Source organism: Leuciscus leuciscus, assembly GCF_965113295.1.
Source record: "Leuciscus leuciscus genome assembly, chromosome: 12".
NCBI classification, from domain to species: domain Eukaryota; kingdom Metazoa; phylum Chordata; class Actinopteri; order Cypriniformes; family Leuciscidae; genus Leuciscus; species Leuciscus leuciscus.
In genome coordinates this window covers 22,213,111-22,240,191 of record NC_138736.1, presented here as the reverse complement: position 1 = coordinate 22,240,191, position 27,081 = coordinate 22,213,111, and the positions used below count along the sequence as shown (strand labels likewise).

At 39.1% G+C, this 27,081-nt stretch overlaps 1 protein-coding gene across 2 annotated transcripts in view; it reads right to left on the bottom strand.

The window, feature by feature from the left end:
* Nucleotides 1–27,081, bottom strand: part of LOC309511499 (retinoic acid receptor beta-like) — a 327,730-nt gene that overhangs the window by 32,969 nt on the left and 267,680 nt on the right. For both annotated transcript variants that reach the window (XM_082186743.1, XM_082186744.1), the window contains exons 4-5: nt 24,959–25,119; nt 9,129–9,305 (exon numbers count right to left, since the gene is read on the bottom strand). In XM_082186743.1, coding sequence (XP_082042869.1) covers nt 9,129–9,305; nt 24,959–25,119 — 338 coding nt within the window. The remainder of the gene's footprint in view (nt 1–9,128; nt 9,306–24,958; nt 25,120–27,081) is intronic.

The following is a 27,081-nucleotide window of genomic DNA, read 5'->3' as shown; positions in this document are numbered from 1 at the left end:
ATTTTGGTCATCATTCGGACGGGTTTTGCTACAGCAGGCTTGTATTAGTGGATAAAAGCAGATGACAAATAAGTTATAACCATAATTAAACTAAACTATACCTGTTCTATGTCCATACAGCATATATTCTCTGGCTCTGCAGGCATTATTGTCCGACTCCGAGTCGAAATGAACACCGCAACTGAGAGTTTCTGTTCTGATATTATCAGATGAGATTGTCCTGACTCTGAGCGCGAGCTCGTGAGGCTCCGCCCCCTGTGCCGTGCAGCAGCAGTTAATTTGCATTTAAAGGGCACACACTAAAACAGCGCGTTTTTCTGAGCCCCAAAAAATGACAATTTAAACATGCTGTAAAAAATGATCTGTTGGGTATTTTGAGCTAAAACTTCACATACATACTCTGGGGACATCAGAGACTTATTTTACATCTTGTGAAAAGAGTCATAATAGGTGCCCTTTAATGAAGTGGTCAAAATCATGTCTGCCCACTCCATTTGTCTCCCAATATTCGGGATCATCTTATCTTATTCATGCTTTTCACTTTTCATATAATCAACATGAAATTTAATTTATTTATTTTTTTATTTAAACATGAATATGAAACTAAATAGTTTTTTAATGACAGGGCTACAACACATAGGGCTATTAGCCTGCCTACAGTACAGAGAAATTTAATGTCGGAGCGTTGCCGGTGAGCATGTGGGGGGAGAGATACGATTTTCGATCAATCATCGAATATTATTTTGCTTGATATGCCAATTCTTAATATTTGGTGTTTTAAATGCCTGTTTGAGATCTCTGTGAAAGTTTTAATTATAGGTTGGCCCTGAGTGTCGTGATTTCGGTTTCATTTCGCATATAACCTACAGCCCTTATAATCATAGATGACGCCACCGGTTTTTATTTAAAAGAAATAGCGTGCCTACGTTTGTATGTAGGCCTATATGGGCAATTTATATACACAATACTTTCTAAAATATAATTAATATCATTTTATTGCATTTGTATTAGTTGTTTGAAGAGTAAAAATAAAATAAAAATCGGTCGGTCTTAACGCAAGTTTACAACCGGCAAGTCGGTCGGACTAAAAGGGGGAAAAAAATTATTATTGTGTCGCTCCTAAATTGACAGGGTCGGTCAGGTTACGGCAAACAAGAATATTTTTAAGGATGGCCTGACTAAAACACACATTGCGTATGTGTAATGGTAATTTAGACATGAATTTTGCCCGTGAATTTTAGGAATGTCACAATCCACCCGTTTTAGCCACTTTTATGCGGGTACCCAACCCGTTGCAGGACCTGTCCATCACTTGCAGGAACTTAGTTTATTAAAATCCTCTGCCAGCAGCCGCTATCATAATAAAATATTCTTCTGTCATGACACAATCACCACACATTACTATATTATTGCGAATATCACACATCTCCCTTTAAAAATAAAATAAAAATAAACACAGGAACATATATATGTATATTTCTCTTTTCTTACTAAATTACAACAACCCCTTAAGCCTGTATGGTAAGTTTGAAGTACAGTTTCTTTCTCTTGCATTTTACCACCGTAAATATACAGACAACAGTTTGAAACCTCTAATAGAACAGGATTTCCCAATACAGTTTTTTTTCTCTCTTAAAGTTATCATCTCTATGAATTTCTACATACCTCGAATAATAGTCCACCACAAGCAAATATGTTCTGTTTTTCAGCATGAAAAATCCTGCTCCTTGTTTTTGCCATGGCCGTTCTGGAAGCTCAGTGGTTACCACTGGCTCCTTTGGATTCACACATTGCACAGATTTTACATCCATGTACTACATCATTCAGCTCGTGACAGAGTCAGCCACCATACTGATTGTCATGCTTGATCTCAACACTTTACTATTCCCCGCCTGGAATCTTTCAGAAGTAGTCCCTCCTGAACTAAGAGGAAAGCTCATTGCGATATGAATTTTCCCAACTGATTAACCATCCTCATTAAACTTTTTACCTTACTAACATTTGAGAGTGGTTGCATTCTCCTTATGGCCTCAGTTATCGCAGGGTCAGGTCTGATTCCATCAGCTGTGATGATATGTCCCAAACAGTGTATCTTACTTTTCAACAGATCACACTTATCCATGTTAAGTGTGATGCAGCATTCTGAATCTTTTGCAAAACCATGCGCAAAACGTGCATCGTGTTATTCCTGAGTTCCTCCCAAAACAAGCACATCATCTTGGTGACCCCCTCCAGACCTTCCTTAATTTCGACACCATCCTGGTTCGACACCACCATCCACCAGCAGGGTCCATCCTGCTTTGGAAATGTTCAGGAGCTGAAGCGATGTTAAAAAGTTAAAGAAGAATCTACCGAAGGGTGTTATGAATGTTGTGAGTTTGCATCAAGCTTACTAAAAATCTTGGCCGCTACCAACATACCATATATATTTCTCTCTACAAACTGCTTCATTCAACTTTGTTATATCAACACAAAGCTGAACAGTCCCATCTTTCTTTGGTACCACCACCATAGCAGACCACCAGTCAGTCGGCTCTTCTACTCTGCTTATGACACCAATTTTTTCCATACGCTGCAGTTCTTCCTTAACTTTGCACCTAAGTGCCAAAGGAATGTGCCTTGGAGTCTTAGGTGAGAAAGGTACTGCATTTGGTTGGAGCTTGATGGCATATGACTGTTCGATGACCCCCAAACCACTGCACAATTTTGGGTATGTTTTCTTTTGCATTGTTATGTCTATACTGTCCAATCTTGTGACTAGATCTAGGTAAGTTATTGGCAGCCTGTCCAATAATGCCATTTGCAGGTTTTTAATAACATACACATCCTGTATTGCTTCTGCTCTCCTCTCCTTTTGCAGCACTAACCTGCTCATGCTATTACATCCAGTGGTTGTCCACCTGGTCCTATGAGTGGCCTGGTCACAGGTTTTATAGTATGTGTTTAGTATGTGAGAAAATGTTCTCGAATGTGCGCTCCGAGATTCCAATCACCTCAGCCCAAGTGTCAATCTTGAATTTCACTTTTGTGCCTACCACTGCAATTTTAGTTATCCTCTTTGGGATATCCTCACTGATCCAAGGAATATGGTGTTTTCCTTATTTATTTTATAAATGAAGGTGACTTGACTTGACTTCCTCTGTTACCTCATGAACTGACTTAACTGAAATGCACACACGCTGAAAATGTCCTCTTTTCCCACACCTTCGACAATCTACATCCTTCGCAGGGCATTGGTATTTTGCATGGGAGGGAGATTTACCACATTTTGGACATGAACTGCTTCCAGCCTTTGTTTTGTTTGCTTCAATCATTGCACAATATCATCTGCCTTGTCACCCATGCAATAGACGAGTGTATTCACCTGATTTCCCTCCATAGACGAATACAGATTACTTGCTTGAAGAAATCATTAAAATCATCGGATCCATCTGGGCCATTCCAGCGGCTTGGAGAAATCAAAAGGGCTCTTGCGACTGAATGTTGAATGCCGCACTCTGTCCCGATGAGACAACATTTACTGGCTCCTGTCTGCGTATGTCCTCATCCTGTGCCTCCTCCATAGCTAACACTTTTCCTTCGGTTACCACGAGGTTAGAATGAAGCACGGAAACTTTTGCACTCTACGCCAAACTGATAAGACTAAGCTACACTCTGTACAAGTGAATGATTGTAAAAGTGCACTTCTGACACGTCGTATTTTTTTACAAGAAAATCATGCTTGAGTCTAGGGCCGGGCAAAAAAACGGTTTCGGTATATATTGTCGGTAACGATATAAACAGGGCTTAAAGTGAAAAAAAATCCTGAGCCTGAACTTTTTGTGGCTCAACCAAGCCCGTTTCAGGCATGAAAACGGGTCAGGGAAGAAAAAGGTGAGAAGGATATTACCCCTTTAGGGGGGTCCGGGGGCATGATCCCCCGGGAAGAAAATTTAGAAAATTCCATATTTTAAAGCATCAATCTGATGCATTTTGAGATGCATTTTTTTTTGCCAACCTTGGGAGAGCTGGAGAAACTTAACTTCAGCCATGAGTAAAAAAATATTATGGCCTCCTTACTTAGTATTATGCAAGCCATTTCATGCCAGCCTGTCACTGGGTCTAACATTTACAGTATATGAGGCACAATGTGGTAAGGGCAACACAAATGGCTTAATGCAAAACCCCCACAAGATATGGTGGACATGCTGTAACTCGCCTACTCTCCCATCGTGATTGACAGCCAATACAATGTTATGTAATTCAGATTTGAATACATTTTATTGGCAAAGATAACCTAAAACACACAATACAGTGGTCTCCAGCACAGTGTTTTAAAGGGGTGGCACTACCCAGAGTGGGGTGGCAACTTGAGGGCAGGGGGTGAGGTTGGTTCTTGACCACTTTTAATAAGCCAAACCAAATTTTTAAATAACTGTCAACTACATGTTTTGGGCTTGGTCCACTGTTTTGGAAGCACAACTCTATAAAATCTTCTATAGTCCTGGCCTACATCGCTACACTGCAAGTCTGAAGGGCATCTAAACTGTTCATATTGATACAATAATAAATAATATGTCCTACTTCTCAGCTCAATGGTGTTTTAAGCCCCCAATGGCTCCTTAGAGGCAGCTAACCCTACCCTCAACCTTAAACCTACCCATCCCCTCGCTGCCTGGAAGGCGCCGTTGGGGGCTTAAAACACCAAGTGCCTACTTGCTCATGTAGTCTCATTAGCATATTGTAGCTGTACTGGACAGCAACAAATTGCAGCTACATCATCCTCTATTGACGAGGTTTGCCAAATCGGGTTACACAAAGAGCAAGTTGAAGAGCCCATATACTGTAGAAGAGCAAGTTTTTCGCAGTCTATAGGACTGTCACTCCAGTTCAACCCCAAACTAAGTAATATGATACTGTCACTGTTAGGGATGGGTATCGTTAAGTATTTATCGATATACTACTACTCTTATCGATACTCCTTATCGATCCGGTACTTTAACGGTACTTTAAAAGAAAAAAGAAAAAAATTAGATAGAGACTACTGTATATAGGCAATGTAGCCTAGGCTTATATTTATTTTTTATTACACTTTATTACACATTTACTCTACATTTGGACCTAATTTATTTCCAATTTGTGCAAACACTAAATATATGGGAGGTAAAATACAAGTATAGACCAAAATGTTAAGTTAATATTTTTTACACCGCATGTCTTTCCCCTGCACACCTGTCTCACCGCGCGCATGGCTGCAGAAGGGAGGCACGTAGCGGAGCGGGGATGGTCCGACACCGTGCTCTCGTGCGGGGTACCGGGGATGGACAGATCCGATGCAGCGAATGAATTCATGAGAGTGACAGAGCCTTTTAGTGCTTATTTTAGCGCCGGTGATAAGCGCAGCGACCCCGTTCGCCCCCGTTCGCCCGACTTTACTGTGGATCAGTCGTAGAACTTGCTGCTCTTCGCCTCTTTATCCGATGACTCTTCTGGTCGATCATTAGCGTCCATTTTGCAAAACTTCTTTTGCATAATCCACAACAACAGGCCTGTCTTCAACCTGCACTGCGCCCATCGCCGCTTCTTTTAGATGTTTTAAGTTGTAAATAAGCCATTAACACTAGCTACAGCATCCGCATAGTCATTGTTTTGGTTTCCGAGAGAAGCACGTTAGAGCGAGGCTGCGTGTGAGATGCATTCAGGGACCGTAAGAAGTGCGGGAAAGGCGAGTTTTTTTTCTTTTTTTTTCTCAAATGCGCGGACAAATATATAACAGTCGAGTTCTCCAGCGGGTGGCAATAGTGGTGACCGGTAGGTTGAAGGGGACCGGTGTGTTATTCAAGTCAGATTAAAGTGCCTCCGACTGTAATTTGCAGCCTGATAAATAAATTGTGCCTGCGCCGGGGGCCAGACCTGCCCTCAAGCCGGAAATCCGGCACCCCGCCAGAATACTTTAAGCCCTGTATAAAAAATGTTCGATGTAGCACTCGATATTTTCATTAAAATGCACGTACATCGCCCATAGATCTTCACATATCAGTTCATATCAACTGTTACTACACAGCGCTAAAGGCGGGCATACACTGTGCGATTTTTGTCTGATTTTGAGCCGTGACTCGCGCGACTCTTTTTCGGGTCGGGACGATTTTCAGCTTTGTCGTGTGTCGTTTGTCGTGCAGTATTCTTGCAGTGTACAGGGGTAAACGAGAGGCGAATAACCTCTCCCGACCGGCAATCGGATGGTCGGATGAATCTGGCATGTCAGAAATTTTGGTCGCTCCTCGTGACTATATCGCACAGTTGAAGTAAAGCTACGATTGCCGTAAACTCAGAGTTTTTTTACTCACTGCGCAAGCGCAAAAACAGAAGTTGAACCATTTCATCTGCAGCAAAAAAAAAAAAAAAAAAAACGAAAAGAGGGAGATCTTTAAGTTTTGTATAGTCCAAACTAGCTTCAAATTACTGTTGCTCACTTCCAGTTCGTGTTGCAAAATGGATTAACCATTACCCACGTCTTCCAAGCCACCTGCGATGTATCTACCTCTCTTTTAATAATTTGTTAAACAATGTTTTTGAAATAAAGCTGTTTTTAATTTTCATTGATGATTAATTATTGCAGTCTTCAGACATATTATAGACTGTTAATAATTAATATGCCTATCATTTATTGTAATCGACCTACATTTTTTAGACAATTTTCAATGAGGAAGCTTCTATGTAGGCTAATATTTTATTATCCTCACAGCGCCTTGGTTGTGTGGTGATGCGCTATGAAATTATTGCGTGGCAAATTCATTATAATAACCTATCAGTTTAACAATAAAATTAGCCTAGGCCTTCCCTAATAATACTAATAATAATACAAAAATACTAATAATAATTTAATAGCCTACATAAATTGGAAATGCTAAATAATTTTGATATTGATAGCTGATGCTTGTTTTGACAATCTTGTCATGATATCGTCTATTGGCGCTACCTGGCACGAGGGTTTATCGCACATATTTCACACATATAGTGTGAGCAGTGAAGTCGCAGCTCGATGATCGGACCGTATAGTGTGAGCACATAAATCCTGAGCTTTGGCTTTACATCGCATGCGATCTACTCGTTCAGTGTGAGTAGGTAACCTTGCTGAATTCACACAGACATCGCACAGTGTATGCCCGCCTTAAGAGATCCAGTAAAGAAAGCATTTGAATTCGCCACAGACGTAATAACGCTGCGAGATCTAGTGAGAAACATTCAAATTTCTCCGTTATTAACAGATCAAACAGCGCTGACGTGGAAACCAGGAGAAACATTGTGGTTTTCACCACAATGGGCTGGAGCGCGTTGAGTGTTTTCTGTTAGAACGGTGTCGTGTTAGCGGCCCCTAACTTAATAACTAATGATCTTTGCAATGGAAGTGAATCAATCAATCAAAACTAACTTTAGCTGGACAATAACTTTATTCTAGAGCTGCTGTAAATCCAAAACAATCTCTGTTACTGCAATGTCCTATTATCACTGTAAAGCTGCTTTGAAACAATATATAGTGTTAAAAGCGCTATATAAATGAAGGTGACTTGACTTGACCCAGCCTGCTCCTCCTCCTGTCAAGACAGAATCCTTCCACATTACCATATTATTGTGAATAATGAGCCTTGAGGAAAGTGGAGCCAAAAGCTTTCAGCTTCATATTCTTAAAGGGTAACTCTCGCCAAAATGCTATCTAGGGTCTTTTTGTTAATCTACCCGAGGCAAACTTTAGTTTAAAAGCATAATTAAAATGGAAACGCCACTTTTAAGTTTGACCGTATTTTTGTTTCCGGTCAAATTGCCTTTTGAATGGGAGTGCTTGGGGCACTTCTATGATAGCATCAAAAAATAACTATTTTTTAAACACTAAGAAGGCTCGACACAACATGAAACTTTGCTCGAAGTATCACCAGGGGCTCTACACATGAACTCGAGCATTGAGAACATTGTTTGTGTACACAGAGTTTACTAAAAAGAAAGATTTTGAACAAATCACTGTAGCTGTGTCCGCCGGCATTTTGTCAGTCAAAAATAGTCGATAGTCGAAAAAAGACAATATTCTAAAGATGGCAGCGCGCTTGTTTCTCTGGTGCATAAGGTCTATATCAGTAGAAAAGGATTCCATAGCATCAACTCTTAATTTGTGATAATTTTGCACAATGCAAATCCATTTTTCAAAATTAATTAAAATATTAAAATAAATGTTTCAGTGTCTTAATTAAATGATTTTATTATAATTACATTACATGTCAAAATTCATGTATGGCAAGTGTTATAAAATGGTTTTATAGATGAAGGAGGAATTTGGAGGAGTTTGCGGGTCAGTGGTGTTTATGTACATATTGGCATCAGACGCTTCAAGCACAGACACGAACATTCGCGCTGACAGAGGAACTGTTCTCTGATGATGTCAACCTGCTTTCAAATCACTGAGTTTCGGCACATTTAGAATATTTTTATGTTTAACTTTTATTTTGGTGTGTTTAGTAGCCTAATTCTGAATGAATCCATTTATTAGCTATATGCAGTCTATTAAGGTGGCTTGTATAGTGGTCTTTTGGCATCTCCATGTGGTCCTGTTTGTTATGTCATCTTGACATATTATTTGTATATATATAAAAAAGCTCTCAACAAATGTAACATTTATTTTTTCCCACACAAGTATATTTTTTATAAATTGAAAACTATGTTCTGGAATGTTTTCCATGTCCCATGTGGGGTTTTTTTTGTGTGAAAGTATATCACACAAAAAAAGGCTGTCACTTTTCAGTCTATTTGAGCTTCTCTTAAACTGTTCCTGTAATACTTTGAGTAATTCTGACTCTTTGACAAGAAATCGTCATGTATCTGCTTTCAAACGAGTCCAAGATGTAGACCAAAGGGTTCAAAAGCTGTAGCCATTTCGAAGTAACTAAAATAACACTATTCAGACTATTCTGTTTTGGTAACAGGGTTGAAAAATGTAACAGCTTGTATAATATTTAGTTATAAATAATATTACACATACAATGTACATATAGTATTTAATATTTATATTTATAATACAGTAAAGTTGTATTTTGTGTCCTTGTGTATAATTCAAAAGTGTTGCATAATCATGATAGTAAAGCATACACACATGCACATACCAATATGTCGAGGCAGGCAGCTTTGAGCAGTGTGATCTGATCGGCAATAGTGAGTCCAGTGAAACCAGGAACTCGTTTGGCAAACTCCACGATTTTAATAATGCACTTAGTGGCCAGTTCACTGAACTTATCCCAGAGACCCAGATCCAAGCGCACACGGTGATCCGCACTGGAGTTCTGTAGATGACACACACAGGAATAGAGTTAAAACAAAATCTCTTGTCTACACATGCATCATAAAAAAAAATTGACTGCCATAGGAAATTAATGGGATACATGAAAAATATGAAGACACATAGCATTTTCTTGTGGGTACAATAAATGAATCAGCCATAATGCAAAAAATAAATTAAAAATAATAATAAATGGAGACTGCCACGTCATCTGCGCTCTCTGCCTGGGCCGCGAGCATGCCGCCACCGCACTCTCTTCGGGCGGCTGCCCTGAGTGCGAGGAGGTCAAAAGACCACGCAGGCTATGAACCTCTTCCTGCCTCGACGCTCGAGCTCAGCCGCACGCCGTCCACGTGACCAGCCTGCACAAAGCTCCGCACAGCGTCCAGCTCGACCTCCGTCTTCGCAGCGACGACAGGGCGGTCGCCCTGGATCAAGCTCGACCAGCCGCAACAGGCCGCCTCCCTCACAGGGACCTCGACCTAAGATCACGCTGAAACCCGAGCCCGCGAAGTCCTCCTAGCAGCACTAGGGAGGAAAAGACGGTTAAGTCCCGCTGTGGCCGGACCACCGTCAAAGCTTCACGCTCTGTCAGTCCCCGTACCAAGGGTCTCGCCGCCTCGAAACAGAGTCTGTCCAGATGGATAGTGGACTCAATCGCAGCTGCATATGCGTCCAAAACACCTGCAGTGCCCTATGGGCATCAGAGCCCATTCCACCAGAGGCATGGCCTCTTCGTGGGCTTGGTCTAGCGGGATTTCTATTCACGACATATGTATGGCGGCAGGCTGGGCCTCCCCCTCCACATTCGTGAGATTTTATAATCTGGAAGTCCCCTTGCAGGCGAAACTGTTATCAGTCTAAGCGGGATGTATGTTCTGCCCATTTATTATGCGCAGACTACTCCTGTGTATTACTAGCTTTTCTGGTAAGCTGCACTAGGGATAAAAGTCTCTATATACAGACCGGTGGTTCCGCTCTGTATTTTCCCCATCATGCGCTGATGTATTAGTGCGGGCCCGCGTTGCTGGCCGCCTATTCTTCACTTGTGGCGCTAGGGCTTACACTTTTCGTACATGGACCGGCGAGGCCGCTCTATATATTTTCCCTGTGATGTGCTTGTGTACTGTGCTGGCCCGCGTTGCTGGCCGCACTCCCCTCGGGTTTATACACAGACCGGCAGTGCCGCTCTGTACCCTTATGAAGTGCTTATGACATGTGCTGGCCCGCGTTGCTGGCCGCCTGTTCTCGCATGTTATTTTCCCCGGGTTCCCTGGGACTCATGCATTGATGCTCGGCGCGCACGGCATTGACAAGGGGTTCCCGTAGCGTAAGCAACTTACGCAATACGAGAGAACCTCTCGTAAGAGAACGTACTCGGTTACCTAATGTAACCTCGGTTCTCTCTAGAAGAGGGAACGAGTATTGCGTAACCTGCCGTGTCGCGCCACGAGCTTATTCACTTCAGTCTATGAAAAGCAGAATTCCAGCCTGTGAGCCCCTCTTTTATACACACTAGCCACACCCATTCTGGCGGGCCAGGCGTGTGGAGGGCGCGAAGCCGTTGCGACTTACGTAAGCAACTTACGCAATACTCGTTCCCTCTTCTAGAGAGAACCGAGGTTACATTAGGTAACCGAGTACATTTTTTGGGTACACAGCAGAAATTGTGGCAGTCATCATTGCATTACAATGGGTTGAAAAAGTAAGACCTGATTGGGTAGTATTATGTACAGACTCATTATCTGTTCTAAAAAGCATACAGTCAATGGAATCTGCCAGAGAAGATCTACTTTTAGAACTACATCACAGTCTGCTAAGATTACATTGGGGTGGAATAGACGTTCAGTTTTGTTGGGTAGCACATGAGGGAGTGAAAGGGAACAAGAGTGCAGACAAACTAGCAAAAGATGCATTACAGAAGGAAATAACAGTTCCAATTCCACTTGGAAAAAGAGAAGGAAAAGCAGTGATTAGAAGGAAAGGTATGGAAATATGGCAGAAATGGTGGGAAGAAGACATGAAAGGAAGGGGATATCATAAAATACTATATTTTATATATAATATAAAAATTATAAAGAAAGGACTAGGCGGGAGGAAATCATAATGACAAGTTTGAGAGTGGATCACACAGGATTGAATGGCACCTTGTTTCTAATGGGGAAAAGGAATAGTGAATGCTGTGAAAACTGTGGGGTTAAAGAAAATGCTGAACATATCATATTACACTGTATATTATATGAGGTGGAAAGACAGGTGTTTCAAGACCGGGTTCAGGAAGCAGTAGCGTATATCATTCCCAGATTGAAAGTGGCAAGAGGGGAAAGAGTATCAGATCATGTCTCTGTGTTTACAGGAGAGTTACTAGCAATTAATAAAATAAATGAAATGGGGCTAAGTAAAACTTTAATATGCTCAGATTCAAGTTCAGCTTTGATGTGCCTGGAAGCTCAAAAGTCAGATACTAGACAGGATATAATTTTGGAAATCTTATAGGTATTGTTCATGATGCAACAGACAAATAAGACAGTTCAGTTTTTATGGGTTCCGGCACATACTGGAGCGTCAGGAAATGAAGCAGCAGATAAATTAGCAAAACAGGAAATGGCAAAGGAAACTATAGATATGCAAATTAGGTATAGCAAATTAGAAATCAAATCAATAATTAAAAGGAAGATAAATAAAAATTGCCAATCGTATTGGGATAATGAGAAAAAGGGTAGACATTTACATTTAATACAACCATTGGTAGGTAGAGGAAGGAATTCAAGCGGGAGAAGGAAGGAAGACTGTATTATTTCTAGATTAAGACTGGGACATACAGGACTTAATTCAACAATGCAAATAATAGGAAAACATCCACTCATCTACCACTTCCCATTCTTCTCCGTCATTCACATTAGGAATTAGGTTTTTGGTCCAGCCAGCCAAAATATTTCTGCCCATGATCAGCTCTATAATCTCTGCCAAGGAAGATCATCTATGGGCAACTATACCATTCAATTCTGCTTCGTCTGAGGATGCCCTGTATGTGCCATTTACAAGACATCTACTGGAAGGCAAGCTCCAACCAATATCAGTTCCTTACAGACCATGGTTCACCTGGGAATAGATTTTGTTACCGACCTGACTCCATCCGACAACAACACCTGCATCCTGGTAGCCGCTGACTGCTCCAAAGCTTGTAAACTCATTCCTTTCAAAGGCTTACCCACTGCCACGGAACCCTGCTGAAACCTTGTTTCATGTCTTCCGCAACTTCGGCCTACCTGAGGATTATTGTAATTATTATTATTTTTCAATGAAAAAGCTTTTTTTTTGGCAAGTCGCTCTGTATTTAAACATTATTTTCTGTGTATTTGAAAAGGCTGAAAAGAAAGAGACCCAATCTGTAAATGCGAGGACATCCGCATCAGTCTTCTGTCAAAGGAGCTGTTTTTAGTCGCTGACTACTTTTTAACTGTAGCAGTATGTATTTGTAAAGGCAAATTTTAAAGTGGAATAATTTAATATAATTGTTCTGTATAAGTCCGGATTTCATTTATCATCCAGCATGTCTAATGTTGATCAAGTGTTTTATTAATTTATCATTTTCTCGGATGTTGAACAATGCCTTTCTGTAGTTCCGCGTGTGTGGAAAGCCTTCCAACTTCTCAGTCTCTGTGAGATTGTCTTCTGGTTATCATTCACAGACCAATGGTTAAACTGAACGCAAGATTCAAGAAATAGGACTTTACCTACGGTTATACTGCCACAACCAGCACAGCTGGAAACATTTCCTACCATGGGCAGAGTATGCACAAATCTCCCTCCGTCAAACCACCACAGGACTTATTCATTTCCAGTGCATACTCTGCTACCAGCCGCCCATGTTTCCCTGGTCAGGTGAGCCATCATAGGTTCCAGCTGTTAACCATTGGTTTCAGGAGAGCAAGAGTGTGTGGGACTCCACTCATGTCCATCTGCAGGGGGCACTCTAGAGGCATAAGAGCCAGGCTAAAGCAAGGCGTGCAGAAACTCCCACTTACCATCCCAAATAGAAGGTCTGGCTCTCCACCAGGGACATCCGCCTCCGACTGCCCTGTTGCAAGCTGAGTCCCCAATTCATTGGTCCTTTCATCTAATGCCAAATCAATATGACTTACCACCTCAACTTACTTCCTCAGAACAAAATTTCACTAGTTTTCATGTTTCTTTGCTCAAACTTCACCATGTCTCTCTTCTCCCTTCCTCCACAGGACCTGGTGCTGCTGGCGTACCTTCTCCAGTAGAAGCGGATGAAAACCTAGTCTACACGTCCATTCCATCTTGGACTCCCGGCAACGAGGTTACCGCTTGGAAGTCCTTGTGGAGTGCGTAGAATACAGTCCAGAAGAGAGAGATCATGACACTGGAAGCTTTAAAGATAAAATAAAACAACCACGTGATGACATTCTGTATCCCACTATACTGACTGATTTCCATAATGCCCATCTGGAACGTCCAGCACCCTGGGGCAGAGGTCATCTTGTCACCGTGCTCAGCACCAGGTTCTTCAGCTCCACCCACTTATTCCCAATCACCAGAATATTAACTCACCACATCCTCATTAAGCACCATTTAAAAGCACACCCTTTAAAAGCACACTGTGTCTGCTCACCTGTTGTCCGGTCTCGTCAGTCTCAGCATGAGAGTGAACCTACCCAACTACCTACCTGCGTCTACTTTCCTCCATTGTCTTCCTCAAACCATTGATCCTTCAGACTGCTTATCTGTGTTTTCCACATTCCTGTAAAGAAAAGATTCTTCAGTTAAGTGTGACTGTCAACTGAACTGCTTATTCTCTTCACTTACCTGCTTGACAATCCTAAAGATTTAAACCACTCTGTGAATAAAATCCTGCTCAGTTTATCCCCGTGTCTCATCTCCTGTTTTATAAGTACACCCACACACGTTGGGTTTTCATGTTTTATTGGTACATTCTATAGACAATGATTTTATACTGTATATTCTGTATACGCAATAATAGTACATTTTATTGGGTATGCTCACTGTAAAATGCTCACTGTAAAAAAATAAATCTTGACTGTCAGCTATGGCTGCCAAACAAAAACTGTAAAATGAATGTTAAATATCCTAATTTAAATAAAGTGCTAAATACTTTTACAGGATTCTTCCTTAAACTTTTTAACAGAAACAGTTATTTAACATATATTTCCTGAATTTTTACAAACAAAGTCACTGTTAAAAGTAAATCTCTTGCAGTTAACTACATGCATGATTTACTGTGACTATACGTCACTGCATCAGCAACTAGACAGTTTACTGTCTGTTAAATAAAGCAACATGCAACAAGTGTTTGTTTGCTCATCCTGGACTGAAGCACAGGCTCTATTCTTCAACACAATGGTGACCCACAAAACAGACCATACAGAAACACTTTAAATCCCAACAGAACATTAAACACAGATCTCTCAAGATCTCAGCATCTTCACTTATTACAATCCAGACTTTATTTCTTTTATACTAACGTTCTTATTGAGAATTAACAGAGGTTTAGAAGTTGTATTGCAAATAATATAGTTTAATGTCACCATTTTGGCGATCAGTGTTTGCTTTAGTTGGGCTCTTGACCCTTTAGTTTTTAACATTAGTTTTTCTCTGGCTGCTTTAACTGTGTCTCTATACATATTTGTTATGGTAGGAATAAGAGAAAGTCAGATCAGATGATGATGGTCACTTTTAGTGATGATAGGCATCATGTAGTGGCCTGATTTATTGATACCACCTGAAGTCTAATATCTGATTAAGTCATTATATATTAGTTGTTAATTTCACAAGCCAATACTGCTGCAGACATTCCTGCAGTATAAATACTTTGAAACATTTTATGATGTCATTATAAAGAAAATGTTTTGACAGGATCATATAGACTCACACAGACATCAAGAATCAGCGTATGAATCTAAACAATGGTGATAATGAAAAAAAAAATCATATCAACTCTGAACTCTGAACTGTTTTTTTGGTTTATTTAAAATATAATATTTTACTTTAATTTTACATTTTTTGTTTGGCAGCCAGTCATTTGACCATTTTCTTAAATTATTATTATTTTTTTTTATTTTTTTTTTACAATGAAGGAATTCAGGAAATACCTGTAAAATAAGAGTGTTTTTCAGTTTATTTAATTTAGAATGTTTTACTTTAATGTTACAGGTTTTTTTTGGACTGCCAGTCATTCGACCGTTTTATCATTTACTGTTTTGTTACTGTTTAATTAAATATTATATTTGTAATTTTACATACATTTTTATGTAATTTAAGAAAACAGAAAAAAATACTGTATAAAAAATACAGTAAATTTTCTGTATAAAAAATGTGAATTACTGCAATTTGTCATTATTGTCACAATACCTAAAATAACAGCTACATTTTTAATTTACAGATATTATTTGTAATTTTACAGAGTTTTGAGTACAATTTAAAATGAAAGAAAATCACAGTTATTTTCTGTAAAATTTGGATTTTTTTTTTTTTTTTTTAGTGTAGGCACTGGCCTACATTTATATGCTAGCAGTAGTTATAACTGACAGTAGTTGCAAAATATTGCATATGATATTCAGATTTCCCACCAGAAGGTGCTAATCTGCCACAATTAATTGGATTTTAAATACATTTGCTCTAATTTTAACTGAAATAGTGCATTAATGTTTAATGTTTTTTTTTAAATGCAAAATAATATTGGAATTAGTTTTTATGCAAATAAATGGTAATACATATATTGATAAATATTGTTTAGTAACATGAAATGCCCTCAAAATACAAATTATTCATAAAAAAGGAAGACAAATATAATTCATTCATTTCATTAGTTACATTATATATTTTTTTTGTGCCATTTATGACAGATACACCTGACAAGTGTGAGTCCCAAATGAACAGTACAAGAGGGTTAAAGGCATGTTCTGTAACATTCCTCAAAAGAGCAAAGACATGACTCTGTGGAATGTCTGCTTTGAGAGCAGCTGATGCTAATGTGTTTGTTTTCCAAGAGTTTACATTACACAGCCCATCTGTTCCAGATCAGCAATCCTACCACTCCAGACAGCATGTTCACATAGCAGTAACATATACAGATCAACAGAAGGAGAAAGGAACGGTGTTCTTTTAATCTGTATGAGCACTTAAACATAATTATTACAATGTTATTACTACTTACAAGTATTACAGTAATGAGAACTGTGGTGAGAAGTCTGTGTAATTTTCTTAATAGTCCTAAAATAGTTCGCTTCATCTTTTTAGGCTTAAATTTTGAATGCCATTTTTTTGTTTTGATTTTCAAACTGAATCAAAACAAAATCAAAATGATGACCATATGCCATGATAAATTGGACCTAAACTAGTAAGATATCCCAAAAACAAAACCTGCAGGTTCATTCATGCTGGCCCCAGGTTGTTTCTGTCACTAGCCTTATTCATCAAAAATAATTTTTACTGTGCTCCGCTCTAGAGTGAGAACTGAAACCCGCAGGCTATGAGACACTCTGCGTGGATGCTGGGTAGGCAATCTATTGTCTCAGGCTCAGATCAGTAAATATGATCTCTGCTTAAGAGAGAAGCATATTACAGCTGGCATTAAATCAGAGAGAGATTCAAGAGATTCGTGGCACATTTCAATGAGACCTCACGATGATTGACAAACTAACCACAGAAAGACAAGCGGCCAGGCTTTAATATTAAACCTACTTGTCTTCTTCCTCCCCAGGGTAAAGACAATGCTGTTTGATTTCCCTTCCAATCTCAGTCAATTACCACATGGTCATAATTCAATAGAGCCAAACAAGAAAGTGCCCAGGGAATTTTAATTTCATTTAGCAACATTTATCTTAACAAATTAGACAACTTGCGACATTAAAAAAAAAGCTGCCAATGTTAGAATGAATGCAATGGCATTAATCACACAAACAGTGCAGGCAGCAAATATGAAAGTGGCTCAGAATAAGGTAAAAGAGCACCTCGTGCCTATGCAGCTAATATTCAGTCATTTTAAAGCCACCTCCCTGAACCGAAGGCCACATATCAGAGCTGTTTTATTTTATCTTTAAAGCTTCCAGTGTCATTTCTCATAACCATCACTGTCAATAAAGCATTATTCATTGTAGGGTGGAAGCGCAGCTATCTCTTTCACCCGCCTGTGAACTCCTCAATCACTGAAGGATGAGATTTGAATATTTTACAACATAATTGGAGCTTTAACCTAATCTGAGGCAGTGCTGCTTCTTTTCTGTTGCCTAATAAAAGCATGTCGGGAACCGTGTGTAATAATGAAGAACTTCTCTCAGGCTGAGAGCGAGGATAATTAGCCCTGATCCAGATTAAAGCCATGTTTAAACACTCCTAGCTGCTGTTCAGGCAAACATTACCACTGGCCCTTTCTAAGAGCATCAAATTTGTGCTTTTTTAATACATGTAGTCATTTTGAGGCAAGGGAAATAAGAAAATATTTATCTGTAGCTTTTATAAATACAAAATAACAGAAAAAATTGCGCCAAAAGAAATGTCATTTCCCAAATCTTTAAAAGTCAAGATTTTGAATAAACAAATATATATATGCAGCAGTACAGGGTCAGAAATTAATGGAGTAAGGGGGCAAAGTTCCAGGTAAGGAGGCAAAAAATGGCCCTGTACACTTAAACTAAATTTAGTATACTGTTGCGATTAAAGTGAGATGTGAAAATGAATGACAAGTGTAGATTGTGGCATTACATTTAGATCTGTGCTCACATTGCATTCTTTTTACGCATATTTTTGCAGAGTTGAGCATTATAAGCAATCACTCACAATTCAGTAGAGTGTATGAATAAAATGACTAATCAGAGCCATTTAGATTTAATTAAGAAATAGCTGAGAAATGGCTGTGTTTTGTTCAGCAAGCTCACAGACTGAATTCTGTATTCTCTCATCGTAAACAACAAAGTACAGACACGATGTAAACAAAATATACATTTTTGCAGTATAGACAGCTTCAGCGAATATTTATAATAAAATATAAAATGGGAGTTTTTGTGAGAACTTATTCGGTGAGCTGAAGTCTTGAATCACTTCAGTGATGGGGAATGTTCTTCACTTGCTTTCTGTATATAATTTTATCCTAATTTGAATAATTTATTTAGTTTTTCATGCTAGTAAAATAACCAATATTAAGTCTTGATTTTCGAATGCGAAAAAAGCAATAAAATAATTCATAAATGGCTCGTAGCTTGTCTTAGGATTGTAATTGATTGATGTAATTGGTTAAATTTAAGTATTTAACATAAAAGGTAATTGCTCTTACCGATGTACAAAATGTAAGTAAATATGTCTATGAGATGTTTGGGCTTCCATTGCAATTTTGCATGGTTTTACAAGGTCAATGTAGCTGTGTCTCATTCTGTGAGCTTGCATAACTGTATTACTGAGTTCTGTGAATTATGTGTGGTTGTCAGAGTTCTCTGTCATGTGCAAGAAAAGAAAAAGGCTTAATGCCGAGCTACTGTGGCATTTATTTGTCATCATTTGGTCACATTACTGTGTGACTTTGTTTTTATATGCTTTTGACATACCAGATTGAAGCAGAATAAATCCTTTTAGAACTATCCATATCCAGGTTTCGACCTGCCTCTAGAATTAGCAAACTACAGTTAGCTACCAATGTTTTTATTCTTGAACCAGCAGCATTTGCCTGTGTCACCTGTGTGTGTGTGTGTGTGTGTGTGTGTGTGTGTGTGTGTGTGTGTGTGTGTGTGTGTGTGTGTGTGTGTGTGTGTGTGTGTGTGTGTGTGTGTGTGTGTGTGTGTGTGTGTGTGTGAGTCTCTCTTTTCTCACTGTAGAACCATCACACATCACTCCAGTCACAGTCACAGTCCCAGTGTTCTGTGACGTTTCAGCACTGAGCTCTTTTTCCAGATTCAAATCAGTGCTGACTGGTTCAGCTTCAGCATTTCTCACCGTCACCATAACTACAGTGTATTGTACAACACTCCAATATCTGTATCTGTAGTATTGGTAAAGTGATTTGTATTAGTATATTTGTCAAATTACATTAGAAAAAAATACCATTTTAAATGTATTTCTGTTCCCTTCATAGTTTCCATATAGCAATTATGCCTTGTATAAATTACAAAATTAAACAAATTGTATTACACAATCTCTGAACATATCTTAAAAACAATAATACTAAACAGTAAAACAGTAATACTAAATTGCAAATACAAGAAAAAGTTCTTTAGTAGAGTACGTAGGCATGTGGGACGAGTGGGACATGTTCCCAACACTTTTCGCCAAATCAAATACTTCATAATGCAATAAAATTCGACCTAAATTTAGCTTTTATTGAATTGTTGCGATGCAACTACTCTGTATTGGGGAAAAACATTTCATGATCAGAGATTTTATAGTAAAGAAAAACCTGTCTCAAAGCACAATACTGACTGTAAATAATGTGTTCAGGGCTAATCTCCAGTAAGTAGATTTTTTAAATTGATATATATATAAAAAAAAATCTAAATTGAAATTTAATGATGATAAATAATAACAAAAAAGTACTGAAATTCTAGCCCAAACAGTGCACTTTTCTGGGAATTAAGTTATTACACGTGCTAGTGTTCTTACAACAAAAGCCAGACCAACAAGATACAGATGTGAATACAAACCATGATTTCCCACAATGCACTGCTGCCGAATAACTCCTCAGAGCTAATTGAGCAGTCATGTCAATCTGAGTCACCTCAAACTGAACCAATGCTATATTTACACACACACTGCCACTGCCAGCTATCTCCACATGGAGCACACACTCACTGTCAATAAAATCATGCATTATCTAGAGTGGCTGTCAATCAGTCAACACTCCCCTACATCTAGTATTTACATGTCAGGGACTTTCCAACGCTGTGTCAGTCTGAAGTGTAGTACAGATATCACAAGTTTAATGGAAGATTGATGATGTTTTTATAACATATGTGATAAATCACTGTGAATTGGGGTGGGGGAGGGGTCTTGTTAAATAATAAACAAGGTAAGTCATGGGAAAACACTTTTCATTTTATCATATAAGAAAAGATAGATCTGCTTAAGTCCATGTTCCATCATATATTAATATCAGTATTGATGTTTAAATCAGAAAAACCAAAGTAGATCATTGTATTTGATTGTCGCTCTGTGGAGTTTGCATATTCTCCCTGTGTCAGCGTGGGTTTCCACCGGGTATTCCGGTTTCCCCCACAGTCCAAATTCATGCAGGTTAGGCGAATTTCAGAGTCAAAATTACCTGTGTGTGATTGTATGTGTGTGAGAGCCCTGTAATGGACTGGCTATCTGTCCAGGGTGCTTTCCCCTGCTTCTGGCCTAAAGAAACTGGGATAGGCTCCAGCACTATGACCCTAGAAGGTTGTATAAGGAAATAGATAGACAGACTGAATAGGTCTGTACTGTATAGACAAATTATTTATAGTAGACTTTATGGAATTGATTACCTCTATATCAGCTGTGAATAAAGGATTACAGCATAGGAGCCAGTGTTGGGAAAGTTCACTTTCTACATTAACTATTTCAAAGTTCAGTTCACAAATATTAAAATGAACTAGTTCAGTTCATAGTTCATACTTCACAACTTTGAACTAAGTTCACAGTTCCAAAAATAAACTAGTTCATAGTTCTTTTTTTCCATATGTTTTTCCAAAATGATTGCCATAGCCCATATAGAACCACAGACAGCAATTCTTTTATCAGTTTTAACACTGAAGCTATGCGTCAGATTTCATCTTCATATCCAATTTTGAATCCTTATCCAACCAGGGTTTACATTAGTATTGAGGGGACAGCATTTCCCCATTGTTGCTGTAACGCTTTGTTGCTGTCCATTCAGTCCACACTAGTAGCAGCTGCAGCTTTCACCCCTACAGTATATTCTCAAAAACATGAGGAAAAATGTGCTTCTTGAATGGTCTTTTTTAATGAGGAATTATTATTATTATTAATTATAATATATTATTATCAGGTTTGCTGTGAATGAAATGAAAGATTTTTCCCATCCTCATCGACCTTGTCATAAAACTCGTTTAAATGATCATACGACGCCTCCTTGCTGCTTTGTCGCCTACATGCTGCTGTCGCCTCCATGCTTCTTTTTGTTTTGATGACGCATGTGGCGGTGCGACACTGGTGGCTGGTGTTGCCAGATTGGGTGTTTTTTCCGCTACATATTAAGGCCTGTTTACGGTGTGTTTTAGGCGAGTTTTCACATGGAAGGCTCTATAGAAATCTGGCACCCTATTGAACGAAGTTAAACTGAGAGAGCGTGCCGTTCACAGACACCAGAATGAACAAGTTCACAGTAACATTCATCAGGCAGTAATACAGTTCAGTTCAATTCATCAGTTCAGTTCACGTTCGCCCAAAATATGAACGAGTTCATGAACTATCGTTCAATGAACGCGTTCAGGCACAACAGTGATGGGAGCTATACATTTGATAATCCACTAATGCTGTAGCTCAAACTAAAATCAAACATACTTTTTTTTATTTAATTCAGTGACATTGCACGACTAAGTAAATTGTAGAACATTGGCACCAATGCTATTTGTATAACATGTGTTTCCCTTTCAAATGGGAACTCTAAACTGCATCTGTTGGCGCTTTGGAGAACGTCCTCAGCATGAACAGTGTCTGAAGCACTTGTTTAAACAAGAAAATTTCATTGGCTGACGACAGTCCGTGACGTCACTACCAGTGAGCCTGAGAGTATAAAAGGGTGCCTGTAGTACAAGTCATCAGCTTTTTTGTCTTTAGAGCCGTTTGTTTGTTTACGTGTAAAGTTGAATTTTATGGGAAAGCAGTCTGCCAAGCATTTCAGGAAGTGTTTGTCTCCGTGTCAGCGATACTTGACACCTGAGGACACACACGACTTGTGCATTATGTGCATGGTTGAGGAGCATGTGCATTCAGTTTTCGAGAAAGATAAATGCGCTCATTGTGAGAATTTCTCCATGAAGCTCAGTTGGCGCCTGTCCCTATTCGGGACCTGCAATGGCTGAGGCAAAGAGGAGACTGAGTTTGTGGGGATTTGCAGGTCAAGTTGTCTGAGGAATTCAAGCAAGGTATGTCCCTCTCGCATTCTTCAGTAGTTAACTCAAGCGATCTGCTGTATCAGGATGTTCTTTCTCTCGAATCTTCAGATCCAGCAGATATAGCTTTATTGGCATCTAGTCAGGAAGAGCTGGATGAGGCTGAGGTGGGTGAAGACGTTATCTGTGAGCCCTCCCAGCCTGCCAGGCTGCCATTTGAGGAGCTGTTGGAGGTTATGGCCAGTGCCACAGAAAGATTAGATTCCTGTCCGTCCTGCTCCTCTGAACTTTCCTTTTCTCCCTGATCTCTACGCTGAGGTAGAGAGATCATGGGAGAAAACATTTTCGACCCACATTCATCCTTCCCATCATGCGAATTACGTGAATTGCTTTAGTATGGATGTGCTAATACCTCCCATTGAAGAAATGCTCGCGAGCTATCTCTCAGTGGGTGAGGTGTCTTCTTTGAAGGCTCTGACAGGTTCCTTTGCTCCCCGTAAGCTTTATATATGATCTTTTAGTATTGAGTAGTTGCATATAGCTCTTTGCGAGCTCCCTTTGATAAGCGAGTCTTCAAGGTTGAGTGAGAGGACCCCCCCCCCCCCGTGGTTAGGGTCTTAAAGTAGACTCCTCCGCTCCCCCACAAGAGTTTTTCCATTCTCTTAGAACCTGACAAGAAGAGGCTTTTGCCTAGAATTTGAAACCCTTTTCATTGTAAGGCACCTTCAGGAGTGCTGGAGTCTTCAGATCATGGACATATCCCATATCCATGAGGACAGCAGTATCAAGTGGTAGTATCTAGCTCTTTGCATGGTCCCCTTGGTAAGCGAGTCTTTAGGGTTGAGTGTAAAGGAACCCTCCCCACTACTGAGGGTCTAATAGCAGATTTTACCCATCTCTTAGAATCCAATGAGAAGTGGCTTCTTGCCTTCTGGCATCCATTTTAATTGTCAGGAACCGTCAAGAGTCCCGGATTCGTAAGATTCTGGACATAGCCAGATGTCAGCGCTTTCTATAGTTAAGTTAACTTCCGGTCTGTGTTTGTTTATCGGTAATATGGCGCCGATTACAAACCAGTTAAAATGAAGGTGATGAGTAGACTGAAGTTGGGCTCAGGTTGTTGTGCTGTGGGATGCAACCTGACCTCTGGAACAAATACCTTATCGAAAATAAAAATGTTTCGGTTTCCTAAAAACGAAGGGAGACGGCGAGCATGGATCACCGCTGTGCGAAGAGAGGCTTGGCAGCCAGGCAAGAATTCAAGGATCTGTAGCACTCACTTCGTTACAGGTAACAAACTCATGATAAGCAACAGATAATAGCTAGCTGACCAGTAACAAGCCTGCAATAGTTATGTATTAACTAAATTGATTACTACACACGTAGATAACATTGTATACATTAATTTTACACAGTAACGTTAGCTCAATGTTGTAGTTGATACGCTTTAACTATGATTTAACCTCGTGTTATGATACCTGATGTCTATCAAACATAAGAGCCACAATGTTTTTCCATCAATGCTATACAAATAACCTACATTATTTAACTAACAGTCGCCTTTGGCTTGATCCCTGGGGACATAACAAATACAATAATGCATAGCTCTTCTAATGAAGCTTTAAATGAAATACTAAATATGGACTTTTACTACATTTTCACTGACGAATTTACTACATTATCACTGATATATTTTATCTGTAAAGCTGCTTTAAAACAATGTGCATTGTGAAATGTTTGCCTCAAAATTTTGTTGAACGGGTCTGGTAGTGTAACGTTGTCACATTTAAGTTTGGCCAAGTAACGGCTCTTTTCTTCTATTGGTAGTCCGAAATAATACTGGCTAGACATACTTGCTAGCTAATGTAATTTGCTTGTTTCTACAGATGAACTCTGTTGTTATTGATTCTACCGGAAGTTAAGTTTGGGCCACAAAAGCGTGCATGCGCAGTAACGTTTGTTTATGTTGTTGCCGTTGAAACCGTCTATAGAGGAAGCGAAGCTGAAGCTCCCCTGCAGTGTCCTAGGTAGAGTTTAGAAGATCTCTTGCTCCCCCTGGAGGTAGTGAAAGGCTAGGGGAACTCAGTTGTTCTCCCTGGGCCAGTATTCCCTTAAAGGTGGTGTCCAGTGTGAAGAGCTGACATTGCCAAAACTGCCCTGAATGGAAGAAAGGAAGGCTGGAAAAGGCCGGGATCAAAGTATCAGAAGACGCAGTGTCTCATTCCCCTTCTCAGGGAACCATGGTTATATATGTAACCTGAGACGGTTATGCTGTTAAAAGTGTATTTATTTTGTTGTGGTCAACCAAGTTAACGCTGAGTCTGAGCATTTGTAAATGTTATTTTTGTAAATATTTGTTGACAGTGTTTTTCCTCCATACATACTGTATTTGTATTTTTCTTTGTACTTTTATGTCAATTCAAGCACCCCATTTCCAGGACACAATGCGAGTTAGTGCCAGTTTAGCAAACCCTAGCTAGCCAGCATGTTTTTTTCTGATGCTAATGTGATTTTAGTGCAGAAATACTTTTTGGGGCCACTGCATACACTCTTTTAAAAGTGAGTGGCTTACCGTGGTGTACTTGCCCAGCTGACAGAGTGAAGGAAAAGTTTCTTGGTGAGCTTTCCGTATCTTCTCAACGATGGTCTCTAGTTCCGCTGTCAGCTCATAACTTTCGACCAGCTCCTGCTTTGGAATATCCTTTTTCTTCTTATTCCTGTCATTTCGGACAGCTAAGAAAAAAATAAATAAATGAAGTGAGGTCAGACATACTTTCTGGTCTGTTTACATTTAAGTGCCAATGTTCACACACATATATAATCTTTAAATTTCTTTTTTATAAAAAAAAAGTATTATTGAACACTTGTGTGTTCAAAATAATAAATTCCCAGAACGTCATGATTTCTTTGAATTTGACCACAAATTTGAATTCCCCTAAAAGGCAAAATAATCTTTTTCAACAGTCTTAAAATTGTTTTGTCTAGGAAGTCAGCTTGCTAGATTTTCGAAAAGAGCTAAAATGTATAAAAATGATGCAAAGTACACAAACAATTTTGCAGAGCAAAGATTGGAGATTTTAAAACAGATGCAATGAAAATCAACACCTACTTGGGAATTTTCAGTATATGAAACATCTCTGAGAATTACAGGAAAAAGTAATGCGCAGCTCTGTACTAAATTTCAATTTGAGTGGTTTCATTATTGAGATATATTTTAAAAAGTGGTTACGCTTTACATTAGGTGTATTGCCCCACTATTGTTATACTGTCTGCACACAGTCACACACTAGCAATGCAAAATTCTTGCAGATTCAAACAGAAATGGTCAATGAAAGGCATGTTATAAGACATAAGCCTGTATAAGACTATAATGTTATAAGCCTTGATCTAGCTGAGGTGTTACAGACACTAAGCTTCTGTCTGTTAACAGATATTTACAAAGTAATTTCCTGTCAGGTCTTGAGTCAGTAACATTCCTATACAACAGTACTCCTGTGCAGACAGTTTTGTTGAAAAATCTGTATCCTTTTGCAGAGAGAAGACGGACCACACAGTGGACAATTTTACTCCTGTATACAAACAGAAAACCACAATTTGAACTTATACTAAAAAGTTGCCTATTCTATATATGGATATTATATTATTTCATTGTCTATATTTTATTGTCTTAAATGTCGTTGTTGTTATCCTGTTACCCCTTTTAGCATTTATTTATGTTTACACATACTGGGTCAAATCAATAATTCATCTCTGCCCCCAATATGTATAACAGGTAATTGCCCTGAAATGCAAAAAAATAAAAAATAAAAAATCTAACTTTTTGGAGAACAAATGGCTTTTCCTGAGAGTGATGTATAGGCAAATATTTTATTTGCATGTCCTCGAACATCTCTAATGTTGTAGTTTTCTTCTCCATGAAACTAAAGACTCCTACAGTACCATGCAAATTTGTTGCAAATGTATGGGAAAATGTTGCAAATGTATGGGGACATAACGAATACTGTGGCTTCCATCTCGTCGGCACTGCATCAAACTGAATCTGTGGACATATGTCAAGGTCGAGGAAGCACACTGCTCTATTATTCAACTACAAGCTGGAGCCCAGCCATTGCCAGCATTATTAATACAGGAGAGGCTGATGAAGCTTGCATTGCTGTATGAGATCATTAAGGAGAGAACACCTGGTGTTGTGGAGGGCCGTCTGGGGACCATCCTATTTCATTAAGCCTTGGAGAGGCTCAACTTTGAAGCTGCTCTCTGGAGGAGAGGAGTCTCAGACAATACCCCAAACAAGACAATGATCTTTCTCAACAACATTCCTATACCAGACATCTAAAAACAGTCGTGATGAAATTCAAAGCAAGTTCAGCTCTCCACTGTTGTTATTGCAGTCCCCTAGAGAGATTGTAGTAGCCATGGCTGATAATGAAACTGATACCAATTTTCTCATACATCTGCCCTAGTTAAATGTAGATCCTATTCATATTTAAAAAGCAAAAGTCCTTAAGAAGATTTATATTACAACAGATTTATTTATAATGGCTCTAACAAATACTGACCTATTACAACAAATAATAAATGTAATACATAATGTAAAAAAGGTTTTTGCATTGTTAAAACTAGATTTTTTTTAGAATTTGCCAAAAAAGAACCTCAATTTGAATACCTAACATTAAATATTAATCAATGTGCAGC